The sequence below is a fragment of the Yarrowia lipolytica genome, chromosome 1D (genome assembly GCF_001761485.1).
Source record: "Yarrowia lipolytica chromosome 1D, complete sequence".
NCBI classification, from domain to species: domain Eukaryota; kingdom Fungi; phylum Ascomycota; class Dipodascomycetes; order Dipodascales; genus Yarrowia; species Yarrowia lipolytica.
The window spans coordinates 2034822-2047269 of NC_090773.1; the positions used below are offsets into that span (position 1 = coordinate 2034822).

Below are 12448 nucleotides of genomic sequence, written 5' to 3' on the forward strand. Positions count from 1 at the left end.
CCAGCGTTGCCTGACTAAGCCAACTGGTTCTATTTGATAAGTCATCTACTCCCCGAGTAGTTACAATCTCATACTCCTTGTGGCTCATCTAACCGCCATTCAGAGAGTACGAGTACATACTGTACGGTGATGAAGTGTAACTGTGAAGTGTTCATTTTGGATAAATTGACATTATTGATCAAAAATGTAGAACTTGATGTTTGAGAATTGATAACAGGTTTGAAAAATTGGAGTGGGCTCGATCTATTCTGTTACTTTTTCATCTTTATCTATGGATTTTCTGCAATTTAGGTATTTTTCCGTATTTTCCTTATTTTTTTATTTTTATCATCAAATTTATTTATTTTTAATTTTCCTCCCCAACAACTCAGATTGGCGCTAATGTGCGTTAAGTGTAACTCTGATTAACCATGGTTGGGCGTGGGCGAAATTTCGACAATTAAACGAAATTAAAACAGAAAATGTTGAAAAAATAATACACATAATGAAATTGATGGAAATTGTAAAATTTTGGAAATTTTGACATTATGTGACTTATTCTTTCGGTGAACTGACTTTTATGAGTCCATGGTCATTTTCTGCTAAATTTCCATATTTTCTCTGGAGTTTTTGGTCATTATTTTCGGTCTTAAAAAAGACTTTTTCCTTTGCTGTGTACACACAAAGAGATTATTATTCAGATTGCGCAACCTTTTATGGAGAAAATAAATTAATATAAATAATGACATAAAATAATGCCGTGATTAATGAAAATGATGATATAAACATACAAAATTCTTCTGTTTATGTGATCAAAAAATTACTAAGATTTTCTATCGTCGTTTTTGTCGTTTTTGTTTTTTTTCAACTCCCTTTTAGACCGATTTTACGACGTTGTGGTTTCAACGCTTGTGCCTAAACTTTATCTAAAGTCTAATATATGACACGCCGTATGTCATGGTCACCCGTATAAATAAATCACCACTATTTTCCGTCTGCGTTTTTCTTTCTTCTTCCCCCACTTAACCGACACGGACACAGACACAGACACGACAACGATAACGACAACGACAAGACACGAACACAGCAGACACAAACACAACAGACACGAACACAACAGACACAAACACAACAGACACAACCACAACTATGCCGCATTCGCTTCCGCCACTCCGTATCATTCTTGTTCGGCACGGTCAGACGGACCACAACAAGGCCGGCATCATTCAGGGCCAGACCGACATTCCTCTGAACGACGAGGGTAGAAGACAGGCCCGGGACTGCGGCAAGAAGATCAGAGAGGTGTTGGCCGGTTTCGGGGATTCCGTTGGAGCCGACTTGGACTTTTCCGACTCGGTTGGGGATACTGACAGGGACAGTAACTCGAACAGATTGTCAACCCCTACCGCCGCCCCCACTACCGACTGGAATCCCAAAAACCCATTCAACGGCCCCATCTCGGCGGTGTACACGTCGGACCTCAAGCGGTGCGTCGAAACCACCGACATTCTGCTGGCGACCGCCGGTATCGACACAAAGGCGGCGCGGACCCCGCTACTCCGAGAACGGTACATGGGAGAGCTGGAAAACAAGCCCGCCGTGGAGGGCCGACAGCGGTGCCGAGACGAAAACCGCCATTGGGACTCGTTTGGTGAGTCTAACACACACATGGTCGAGCGGCTCAGCAAGCAGTGGGACACCATTGTGTCGCGGGGACTCGAGGAGCGGCAGGGGACCGTGCTGGTGGTGACGCATGGCGGCTGCATCACACGGTTCACGAACTATCTGGTGAACGAGCTGCAGCCCGAGCCGTTTGCGCTCAGCTCGCTAATTTCGGTTGACTCACTGCGGTCTCCCCAGAATACCTCCTTCACCGTGTTTGACATCGACAGAAACACGTTTCAGGGCACGTTACAGGTGTTTGCCGATATCGCCCACCTGGATGGGGTTGAGAAGCGCGTCTCCAACCCCGATGAGTATGTTCCCGGAAGGTGGTAGGCGTAGACCCGAGGTTCGCCCAAGTCGCGTCTGGTAATTGGGACACTAACTGCGATATACCCGATTAATTGCCACCCCAGCTTTTCCAATTAGGTCACATACAGTTACACATAATAGACAATACATGTTTGTTGTTGGTTGGAGTGTGGGTTGAAATTGCTCTTGAGTTCAGGAGCATTATTGGCGGGAACAATTGTGGGCTTAACTGTTTAGGGCGTGACGGCAGCAACCTCTTCTGGGTTCGTGCTCTGGGGACCCCCGATCTCTATTGGGCTCCAGTTCAGAGAGAAGCTCAGAATCCAGCTCAGAATCCAGATCCAGTACCGCCGAGAATCCATGTTGAAGTCTTTGAGTGCACAAAACGGGCATTAAAACTTCTTAAATGCGACAGACTTGGCGAAAATGAGACAGATCTTGTTAGATGATCTATTCTGAATCAGACAGATCAGTCGAACTGTTAGCCGTCGAACTGGGCTGGACTACAGTGAGTCGTCGCTAGGGCAGACTGGGGAGATACAGTGGGAAACGGGCTAGATTTAGATGGATGTATGGTGGTGTCGGGACTCGGTGTTTCACTCAGATGTGTCTCAGGTCTTCCACTCTTCACCTCCCTCTGTCGAACTGTGGCTTGCCAAGCTTGTGATGCGATTGGTATCAGATAGCGAACTTTTACACAGAACAAGATGCTCAAATTGACCGTGTCGTCGACTTGAGATCGTTTTCAGCTACAACTGGACTTGTTGATAAGACCTTGTTGGTGGAGACATCGAAAGAGGAAGTACAAGTGTGGTGTCTTGTGCTCGTACAGTATGTAGGTATGTACTGTACGCATAGAATGGTGGTTCCCTGCTGCATTGGTCACGTGACGGCATTCACGACAACATTTGCTTTTTGATTGATTTCCATGTGTTTTAATTTGTTTTTGTGATCTCCGAGTTGTTTTTTTAATTTTCATATTTATTTTCATTTATTTATTTATGTATTTAATATATACTTTTTAATTATTTTAAACTCCTCACTAAACCGTCGATTGCACAATATTAACCTTCATTACACCTGCAGCGTGGTTTTTGTGGTCGTTAGCCGAAGTCTTCCAACGTGGGTATAAGTAGGAACAATTGCGCCGATTTTTTGAGCCGTCTAAATCTCTCGACTCAATTGATCTGCCGTCGAAAATCCGGCTCTCTAGCTCCTTTTCCCCGTCCGCTGGAGCTCCTCTTCATTGTGCCGTTTTTCCAACATTTAACTTTGCCACCCACCACCACCCCCACTACCATCACCCACTCGGTCTCTGTTCGTGTCACCACGACTTTGTCTTCTCACACATACTCTGTTTGTGCACCACACATTGCGAAATGTCCATCGGAAAGCTCTATCTCGCCCCCTACGCCCGCTGCAACGCGCTCTACGGCCTCGTCAACCACTACAAGCTGGACGTGGAGATTTCCGGCGCGGACGAGGAGTTTGAGAAGAAGTTCCCACTCAAAAAGTACCCGTCGCTGGTGCTGGCAGACGGCACTGCGGTCCACGAGTTCTTTGCGGTGGCTTTCTATCTGCTGACATTTGTCAAGGACGAGTCCATCAAGCCCAAGAATGACCTGGAGCACGCGCAGTTCTTCCAGTGGGTGTCGTTTGCCAACTCGGAGCTTGTGGCACTGCTGTTCAAGTCGTTTGGCGGCCTGGTGGGCCGAGCCCCTTACAACAAGAAGCTCATTGACGAGTCGCAGAAGGAGCTCAACAAGCAGATTGAGCTGACGTTCGAGCCCCATCTCACCAAACACACCTATCTGGTGGGAGACCGGCTCACCTTTGCCGACTACGCCGTGGCAGGCCTCATTTTCCGAGGCTTCGAGCTGCTGTTCGACAAGGAGTGGCGAAAGACCCACCCCGCCATCTCTCGATGGTACAAGACGGTGGTTTCCCAGCCCTTCTACGACGGCGTCAAGCTCACCATCACCGACCAGAAGGTCCAGTACGTTCCCAAGAAGGATTAGGGGTTGGTGGAGTGTGTTTGAACGGTAATCTCGTGTTAGTGTGTGTACGGTAAACCCCAACCACGTGCCTGTACCGCTACATGCGCAATCATTGGACAATATACTGAATATATGATCATGTCTACGTGAGAGTCTGGTCAAAGCCGCAGTAGCCTGCTGGCCAGAAAAGCCACAGACTATAACGCAGCAGCAGTGGTGGCTGTCACTGCGAAAAAACAATCTGTCGCTGCATTTCTTGGGCTCTGACATCCAACATCTAGGCTTGCTCGACTGCAGTAGCCACAGTCTCAGTTCTCTTTTTCATTCCTTGTCAGTTGATGCGATGAAGAGAGCGACAACGAGAATGAGAACGACAACGACAACGACAAAGAGTAGCAGTATTCGTAGGAAAACGAGTAGCGGTACTCGTACTGACATTCGTACCGACATTCGTACCGACATTCGTAACAGATGCACTGAAGTTGCTGTGTTGTCGCAGAGTGTGGGTCTGAGCAACCAGTCTGGAAAGTTGGGCCACTCGCATTGTTTTCACCATCTTGTTGAACCTGTTAATGAAGATCCGCAATCGTCTTTTGGCTCTCGTCATGTTCCATTTGATCTTTCGAGTGAGACGCTTCTCCTTCCAGCCTTTGCAGTTGGTCCAGTCTCCGCTCCAGCTTCTTGAGCATGGTGATTCTCATCTTTTCTGTAGTCGGGTATTATCTGACATGCCCATAATGGCACGAGGGAGAGAGAGATTGAGGTGGTTCCGAAGAGGAGGTGTAGAAACACCAAACTGGGTCAGTGGTGGTAGGGTGGTAGGAGTGGTAGGGGGCAGGGATCGTAGTACAATACCCTTACGCCTTTCGAGGTCGCCTTGAGCAGTATCTACAGTGTACTGTAGACAGCCGGGATCAAGAAGAAGGTCAAAGATTTGCTTCTCACCGCTAGATTGGTTGAGATCATCAGGGGTGTGGTTTGTTGGTGCAACCAAATTGTGCACTTGTTTCGCTCTCTTCAACGCTGTAGTCTGGCCTGTTGTCAGCAGTGCAAGTGAAGTGTTCTGGGACCGGCTCGAACCGACTCAGGCTCAATCAAACGGACTCCTGACCAACTCCTGACTCCGCAAAGTCCCCCAACTTCACAACCCTTTGTGTCCAACTCCAGAACCCTTCATCCCCCACCACCACTTCCAGAGCAACAAGTGGATATCGCCTCGGAAAGGAAGGCCACCTCCGCCAAACGTCGGTCGAAAATGGCATCTCCGACCGTATCTCCGACGCCTCGTTTTTGCGTGGCACCTTCCTCTTCTGTATCTCCGCCGTTTGGTGCCGCGTTTCGGATGCAAGAAACGCCGCAGGCAGTTGATGACTTCCTCCGCGCGAGTGAAAAGAACAGTGACATGAGCGAACGGCAACAGTTACACAAAAAGAAGAGTGGCATGAACGAGTGACACAACTGGTGACCAGACAAAAACACTCTTACAAACTCTAGAAACTCACACACCATCTCAGATACAGATACCAGATCAAGAGACAAAGCCACCTCAAGACCAACATTCCACCTTACAAAGGCATCGAGGCGCAGAATGGAGCATTCGGCATTCCATTTTCAACCGACTCTTTGGGGGCGGTCCTGTTGGAGCTACCGGTACCGTCTACGTATCACATCTTATAACGATACTAGATACAGACGGTGGAGCAAAGGCGCGCGAGGACACGAACTGGTCAGGTAAACGACAAGACTCAACCAATGAATCGCATCATGAATTGCATCTTGGATTGTATCTTGGATTGCATCTTGAAACGATCATGAAACGCTCTCTTGAAAGGCAACAGACCCATACCTACCCAATTGCTTCAACTGACTGCCATGCCAGGACTCGCTAACACAACTTTGAGATTTCAGGAACAACAACCACAACTCTCCTCTCCTACGCTCCATCCACAAATGACCACCAACAAGGCAACTGCTGCACTGCTAGGTTTCATTTCAGACAACGACTTGCGGCACATACGACATACGGTACATCGGTGTCTCCTCAGGCGAACCATCGCCGGCAACACGTGCACCAGACGATGCGGGTCAGGACGGAGTGGATGTTCCTATTGTTTGCTTCCCCACGGCCGCCGTTTACGCCTTGTGAGTCTGGACAGCTTCCCCTACATTCAATTGATTCTCACAGAATGGAAAATGGTGGGCTCATACACCCCCTGGTCTTGAAAGACTGGGCCGTGCCTCATCTGATGATAATGCCTGTCTGTTGTCTTGCTATATCAACGCTCTGCTATTCCCGCCTCATTCTCGATGACCAACCCACCGCACCACACTTGCCTTTCTAAGACTTGCACATATCAGCTTGTCTACCGTCCCCCAAATCAAGCAAGACTCCAGTGGATAAGGAAATGCTCTCAAACTCATCAGATGTTAATCAATGGACCCCCAGGACCACATATAAACCCCATGAAGTCGCCCTTCAACTCCCCACCAGTCTCTGACACCAATTTCTGACACCAACACCCAACTATGAAGTTCTCCACCCTCACTCTCTCCCTCGCCTCTCTCTCTCTGGCTGCTCCCCAGTTCCATCACCTGGACAACTCGCGAGCCCTGTCGCACGTCCACGACTACGCTTGGCCCCAGTCCGACTACACTTACCAGCTGCACGGATACCGAAACGACCGGCGGTACGACATGACCACCGATGGCCAGAACCTGTACCTGGGCCACGGATCCACCGGCGACGTGAACGGCCACCGGCTGCACAATGTCACCGTTTACATTGACGTGAACGGTGACGTGAACATCGATGGAACCAACTACGGCAAGAACCGTTATGTTAGCGTTGACAACAACCGACTGGTGCCTTCGACCCGAGCCAACCGAAAGCTCAATCTACACCGAGACACGGACAACTGGCGAAACGCCGACCTGCGGTACTCTGACAAGAACCAGTTCCTGGCCTGTCCTGTCGACTCCAAGGGCAATGCCTATGACATTAGCTACGACCAGCAGTCCCACAACCACCTGCACCAAGTCTTTGTCAACAACGCCCCTTGCGCCAACCCCATTGCCGTCAACGTCAACGGTAACCTCAACCAGGGCTATTCCCGGTACCAGGACTCGCGTCTGCGAGTCATTGACAACAACCGGTTCCAGAATGCCAACGTGTACCACAACGATGGCCGGCTGATGCTCATTGACGATCGGCAGCGATCCCAGAACTACCACCCCTGGAACGGCCAGCTGTCGTACCGAGGTCAGCTTGTGGACAACCAGGGCCGATTTGTGCGGCTCGGCAACCAGGCTTCTCTGCAGTTCACCGATCGAAACCAGGTGCGACAGGGTCTCACTGGCTTCCAGATCCGTGACAACCGGCTAACTTACCACAACCAGGGCTTCATTGCTTGCCAGTACGCCAATGGCATGTGGGAGCTGCGACCCACTGGCGTTGAGAGCGCGGCCCAGGCCTGCAACAATGCTCAGTACGTCGAGATCGCCATGGAGTCTCTACAGTAGGTGTTTCTGTGACTTTGACTGTGACTTTGACTGTGACTGTGACTGTTATATAACTCTCAACTCTTAACTCTTAGTGTGGTGTGTATTCGTAGACTGGTGTGGTACATTCTCTAGTGTATGAATACTGTAGTGGGGGTCAGCGGGGTCCGTGGGGGCCACAGATATAGCCTAGAGAGAACAGTATGACGGGGCGCTGGGTGTGGGGGGGACAAAAAGTGATTTTTCTGCCAGGATCGAAACTGCCGACGTTCTGCGTGTTAAGCAGATGCCATAACCAACTAGACCAAGAAACCAGCTGTGAAGTTCCGAGGTGGGATGCAGAGTTTTGAGGGTGAAAATAAGTTTTTTGAAAAAATTATTAGAATAAAATATAAAAAAATATCAAAGTGATTTATATTTTTTACAGGTGAAATGTATTTGCACGAAACAGGCTTATTAATGCATTAAAATGTCTTGTCTGATATTTATAATGATACATTTCAAGTGATGGTGGCGTTTTATCATAATCTTTATTTGTTCATGATGAGTTGAGACTCTGGGTCATGTTGAGTGTTGAACACCGAATAAATAGAATGAAATGGAAAGATTTCCAAAAAAAACTCGATAGGTAACATGTCAATCAGATTAAATGAGTGGATATGGTCACATTTGGTATGTTTCCCCAGTGATAATCTGCTTTTTTATGAGCAATGAGTAGTTTGGTCTAGTTGTGTAGAAATCTTGTCATTTTGGGATGATATTTTATGGGAAGCTATATAAACGTAGTCCATGCTGATATGGTAGGCCGTTGTGTTGCTCAATTGTACTCCACGTCTCTTAATAATGCCCTAAGGCCACCGTGACCCAACCCACATGTTGGTCAGATTGTAAAGTTCTTCATAACCTGTTGTAATTCTCACGTGATGTCGACTCTTCAACTGTTGTATTATTTCGGCTGGAAATTTTCTCGCACACATTTTTTTAGACCCGGATTTTGCTGTTTTAAGGTCGCTTCGCTTGATAATCCTTTATTTATTTTATGTGATGATCCGTTATTATACCTACAAGTAGTAAGCCGTGTTATTGGCGTTCAATAAATCATCCACATGATAATTAATCGTTATGGTGCGCGTTTCGGTGAGTCCAGTTGTTTGTTTGTTTGTTTGTTTTTCTTTTTTTTTTTTTTTCTTTCTTTTCTTTTGTAATTATTCTAATAATTCAGTACAGTAGTAAGCCATTTTCTACGCCAATCACGTGACTATTTACCTCGGTTGCGGTTTCCAGATTAGGCGTTGTTTTGGTAATAGGCATCCTGGCCGAGCGGTTAAGGCGAGAGATTAGAAATCTCTTGGGGTTTCCCCGCGTAGGTTCCGAATCCTGCGGGATGTCGCCAATTCTTTTTTTCAAGGAGATACACACAACACACCTTTTGTACTTCTGAGAGCTCTGTAAGGTATGTATGTACATGCAGAAGCCAATTTTTGTAGTTAAAATATCAACAACCCCAACACAAGTCCGTTTTTGAGGTGTGTGCTGACTAAATATATGTCTGAGCGCCGAAAATTTGGAAAAAAGGATGTAAGACCCCAGATAGACCCATAAGGTGGTAGGTGCTTAGTAACCAGGTGATCACGTAGGATTCAGTATATGTAGACGAAGACAACACGGTATTTTAATGAATGATGTTATGTGACGAGCTTCCGGAGAGCCAAGGACACTACAAGAACGCATTGGTAGGTCAGCGGAGCCCGTTTTATATATTTATATACTAGGGAAATACATTTTAGTTACTTGACGCCTATGTATTTTCCCCCTTTTTTTTTTTCCTGTTTTTAAATTTATTCTAGGGAATTATAATATTTTTATTCTAATGAAACAATGCTGACCTGCTGAGTAATCCAGAGGCTGGTTTCCCACTAAGGCATAAAATTTCTGCCTGGCAGCTCAATCGGGTAGAAGCGTGAGACTTTATTCCCAAGGTCATTCTCAAGGCTGTGGGTTCAAGCCCCACGTCGGGCTTTGTTTTTGCGACGAGTCGCATTCAAGTGGTATCTTGAGATTGTGTTTTAGTTGGAGATCTAGTTGAATTATTTAACTATTTAGTTGACGTGAAAATTCACTAACAGTTACTTACGTAAGTCAATAAACCGCACTAAAAAGCGTACACGTACACTGATTTTTTGTCGTAGTGAAACGTGAAAAGGAAAATCCAATACTGAAACCAGTCTTATTCCTACTGGAGGTCTGCTATTCCTTCTCTTCTCTTCCTAATCCTCAAGTTGCGATTCTACTAGGGTATGCTGACACAACTACGGTTGGCGATAACTCGTGAGAAAATAACGCTAGGAGAATACCAAAATCACTTTTGTGTTGCAAAGTGGGATTCTGAGTCGATTGGTGGTCTCATATTTTTTGTAATGTCGCCCAAAAACTCGATAATGTGGTTTCTTGAGATACCATATTCGAACTAGGGACTGCATCGTGACATTTTGACATTCCATTTATCGGACGCAGTAGAGGTCTATGGTGGAACAGAATATCACCATTCGATTCAACGTAACCGGTTTGCCGTCTCCATTGCAGTCTCAGTCAGTCCCCAGATGTCAACTAAACTCTTAACCACAACTCTGAAAGGGAGACCTGTTGACGGAATAACGAATAACGAAGCTCTTGGATTCTTACACTCCTAGAATCCACGACTTGTAGTCATTAAAATGAGCCCTCTCAATGAACGTCTAGACTGGCATGGATTACTGTATCGTGCATTCTTCTTACTCACTGTATTCCGAGCTACACTACTGTAGCCTACAACCCCTCAAAACCTCCCCCAAACACCCCGTCGACATCAATTTCATATCGTCGATTCATAATCTATAATTGGGTAACGTCATAGGTGCTTGTATCGAGACACCTTTCGTTCAAAGCGTGTATCGAGGCAGCTTTCGTTCCAGAGCGTGTATCAAGACACCTTTCGTTCAAAGCGTGTATCAAGACAACTGTCGTGCAGAGCGTGTATCTGCACCAAGGCAGGCCCAAACCCATTCCTCCCGCGTTCTACTCGGTCTTTTTCTCCCGCTCCCGCTCCTTTTCCTGTCTGTTGGCCTCCAGAACCCGCTGCAGAACAGCAGTCTCGATGCTCTCATGGGGCTCCTTGGTGCCGATCCGCTTCTGCGACTTGTAGCCCGCCACAATCAGAATGCCCGCCACCAGAATCAGAGTGATTCCCATAAACCGATTGGCCTTCTGGCGCTGCTCAGCAGTCTTGCCCTGCAAACTGGGAGGCAACTTGCCGCCAGGAAGAGTCGTCTCGGACAGAGGCACCTTGGCGGCCTTGGACGACCCCAGCGAGTCCGTGATGCCGTGAGAAGGTCGCGACGACGTGCCCTTGGGCCGCGCGTGCCGGTTCATCCGCACCAAAGTTCGAAACATGTTTTTGGTCAGTGGTGGAACTGCTAGTAGATCTAATGTCGTGTGCAAGATCCGCCCGAAACTTTAGCAGTTTACCAGTGAAATGGCGCAACATGTCTTGCCTGATTCTGATATAACTAGTGGTGTGTTTCTACCAGAAAGAATACTGCACGGCCAGGAGTCGTTTGCACTTTTTCCGATTCGCTCTGGGACTCTCCAAGACAGAACGTAGGACCTTTCACTCTGACCATATTCAAGTAACAATCAAAGTTCTAGTTGACTCTATCCAACTAACTAGTGAGAAATTGATAAAATGTACCTGGAGCAGTGAAAATGCACAGGGAGCTTTACTGCACAAATATACAAGAATTGTCCAGACAAAAATATCTGGCGGTACGTTTACTGTACATCACAGTATAACTATGGGTTTATTAGTCAGCCTAACTCGCTTCTCATATCAGTCTCCCATCCCGTCGTCACGTGACTAAATCTTTCAATTTAGTAATAAAAAAATAAAACCTTTTTACTTTCAAAACCAACTGCGACAAGTGCATATGGAAAAAAAAATACATGCGCCTTGAGAGGAGTTGCAGAGCAAAACAAAAAAAAAGGGGATAGGGGGAAAAAGAATGCCATCACCCAGAATCGAACTGAGGTTTCCACGGCCACAACGTGGTGTACTAACCACTATACTATGATGGCTGGCGATAAAATGTTGAAGTTCTTGGGACACTAGTGAGAAACCTCCAGGTCACGTGTCCGGCGATTTCAACTGTGATTTGTGGGTGATTGAGGGTATTTACTAGAACTAAAGGGTCTTTATGGGTGGTTTTTTGGACTGTGTAATCTACTGGTCTTGTTTTTTTATTGATATTTCGTCCGGATCATAGAGCAATGGAGAACGTCTTGGTGGAGTGCCCTGAGTAGGTGCAGAAAGCTTGAGCAGTGATTTGAGAGAGTAGTAAAACCGAAAGAAATGTTTTGAAGAGTTTCTAAGGATTTATGGAAACTGTAAAATGTCTAGAAATTTTTCTATGTTTTCTAGTTGGAGTCCGTTCTTTTTTTTTTTTTTTTTTTTTCTATTTTTTTTTTTATTTTTTGTATTTTTTTTTTTTTTCATTTCCTCATTTTTATTTCATTTCTCATTTTTATTTAGTGATCCAGGCTGCACCTGATTCCGAGCATTCAAAGTACTTATTTTTGCACCAATTTTTTTGCAACTTGGTTTAGACGGAGAATTGGTGTTGTTTCCCGGTTATTTTTTGATCTAAAATCGTTCATATTCGCCCCATAATGGACTCTTCACAGTCAGTATCAAATTTTGACGATATGACTGAGTCAGCTTATGGTTAAAAAGATCTGAGACTGACTCATCTGAATCAGAACTTGAAAACAGGACAATTTCAAAAAGGGGAAAAATAAAGACAAAATGAAATCAGAAATCAGAATCGGTCAGGTTCTCAAATATCGGGTTTTCAGCCCAATTGACACACTCTTTAAAAGTGTTTGGAGCGCAGGTTGAACTGCGTCTCTCCACACCACTCCCGGGTAACCAGGATTAGCTCCTGAAAAACTCTGGGAGTATCTGTCAC

The 12448-nt window shown here is 46.2% G+C and overlaps 5 protein-coding genes and 4 non-coding genes across 9 annotated transcripts; 5 read left to right on the top strand and 4 right to left on the bottom strand.

The window, feature by feature from the left end:
* Positions 1 to 1128: 1128 nt before the first annotated feature.
* On the top strand, positions 1129 to 1977 carry YALI1_D20359g (uncharacterized protein; the record flags this gene model as incomplete). The annotated part of the gene is made up of 1 exon (XM_502901.3): positions 1129 to 1977. One exon carries the CDS (start codon positions 1129 to 1131, stop codon positions 1975 to 1977), a length of 849 nt encoding a protein of 282 aa, XP_502901.2.
* Positions 1978 to 3332: 1355 nt separating this feature from the next.
* On the top strand, positions 3333 to 3971 carry YALI1_D20381g (uncharacterized protein; the record flags this gene model as incomplete). The annotated part of the gene is made up of 1 exon (XM_502902.3): positions 3333 to 3971. One exon carries the CDS (start codon positions 3333 to 3335, stop codon positions 3969 to 3971), a length of 639 nt encoding a protein of 212 aa, XP_502902.1.
* Positions 3972 to 4647: 676 nt separating this feature from the next.
* On the bottom strand, positions 4648 to 5212 carry YALI1_D20398g (uncharacterized protein; the record flags this gene model as incomplete). The annotated part of the gene is made up of 2 exons (XM_068282726.1): positions 4648 to 5023; positions 5073 to 5212. The coding sequence occupies 2 exons, from the start codon at positions 5210 to 5212 to the stop codon at positions 4648 to 4650; spliced, it is 516 nt and encodes a 171-aa protein (XP_068138827.1).
* A 1264-nt stretch (positions 5213 to 6476) lies between these two features.
* YALI1_D20413g (uncharacterized protein) lies at positions 6477 to 7469 on the top strand (the record flags this gene model as incomplete). Its single annotated transcript, XM_502903.2, has 1 exon — positions 6477 to 7469. One exon carries the CDS (start codon positions 6477 to 6479, stop codon positions 7467 to 7469), a length of 993 nt encoding a protein of 330 aa, XP_502903.1.
* Positions 7470 to 7685: 216 nt separating this feature from the next.
* YALI1_D20426r lies at positions 7686 to 7762 on the bottom strand. The gene has a single exon. It is a non-coding gene; the product is annotated as a tRNA-Val (tRNA).
* A 992-nt stretch (positions 7763 to 8754) lies between these two features.
* Positions 8755 to 8838, top strand: YALI1_D20436r. The gene has a single exon. It is a non-coding gene; the product is annotated as a tRNA-Ser (tRNA).
* A 544-nt stretch (positions 8839 to 9382) lies between these two features.
* On the top strand, positions 9383 to 9467 carry YALI1_D20442r. The gene has a single exon. It is a non-coding gene; the product is annotated as a tRNA-Lys (tRNA).
* A 1035-nt stretch (positions 9468 to 10502) lies between these two features.
* On the bottom strand, positions 10503 to 10877 carry YALI1_D20457g (uncharacterized protein; the record flags this gene model as incomplete). The annotated part of the gene is made up of 1 exon (XM_502904.4): positions 10503 to 10877. One exon carries the CDS (start codon positions 10875 to 10877, stop codon positions 10503 to 10505), a length of 375 nt encoding a protein of 124 aa, XP_502904.2.
* Positions 10878 to 11486: 609 nt separating this feature from the next.
* On the bottom strand, positions 11487 to 11558 carry YALI1_D20464r. The gene has a single exon. It is a non-coding gene; the product is annotated as a tRNA-His (tRNA).
* Between the last annotated feature and the right edge of the window lie 890 nt (positions 11559 to 12448).